Source organism: Mesitornis unicolor, unplaced genomic scaffold (assembly GCF_000695765.1).
Source record: "Mesitornis unicolor isolate BGI_N332 unplaced genomic scaffold, ASM69576v1 scaffold11383, whole genome shotgun sequence".
Lineage (NCBI taxonomy): Eukaryota > Metazoa > Chordata > Aves > Mesitornithiformes > Mesitornithidae > Mesitornis > Mesitornis unicolor.
In genome coordinates this window covers 1-242 of record NW_010172612.1, presented here as the reverse complement: position 1 = coordinate 242, position 242 = coordinate 1, and the positions used below count along the sequence as shown (strand labels likewise).

The following is a 242-nucleotide window of genomic DNA, read 5'->3' as shown; positions in this document are numbered from 1 at the left end:
CTTTCCCTGAAAGAGGGCAAGCTCTGGACTGCTACAGGTCCCATGGATGCCGTTTCCCAAAGAGATTTTGACAAAGGTTAGAGATGCGTACTGTGACCTATCTCTTCCAGAGAGAATATCTGCAGGGGGTGCCACTGAAGAAAACCAAAACCAAACAAGTAGCTTTTGGAAAACCCAACCAGCAGAATCTTTGTTCGATGAGCTTTTGCCAGTGACTTAAGCCATACCTTGCCAACTAGAGC

General features: G+C 46.7%; 1 protein-coding gene across 1 annotated transcript in view; it reads right to left on the bottom strand.

Moving 5' to 3' along the window:
• The window catches only part of LOC104537541 (serine palmitoyltransferase 2), a gene marked incomplete at both ends in the record, with an annotated part of 10901 nt that extends 10665 nt beyond the window's left edge, over nt 1-236 (bottom strand). The window contains one exon of the mRNA XM_010180450.1: nt 228-236. Within this exon, the coding sequence (XP_010178752.1) occupies nt 228-236 (9 nt within the window). The remainder of the gene's footprint in view (nt 1-227) is intronic.
• Nucleotides 237-242: the final 6 nt, after the last annotated feature.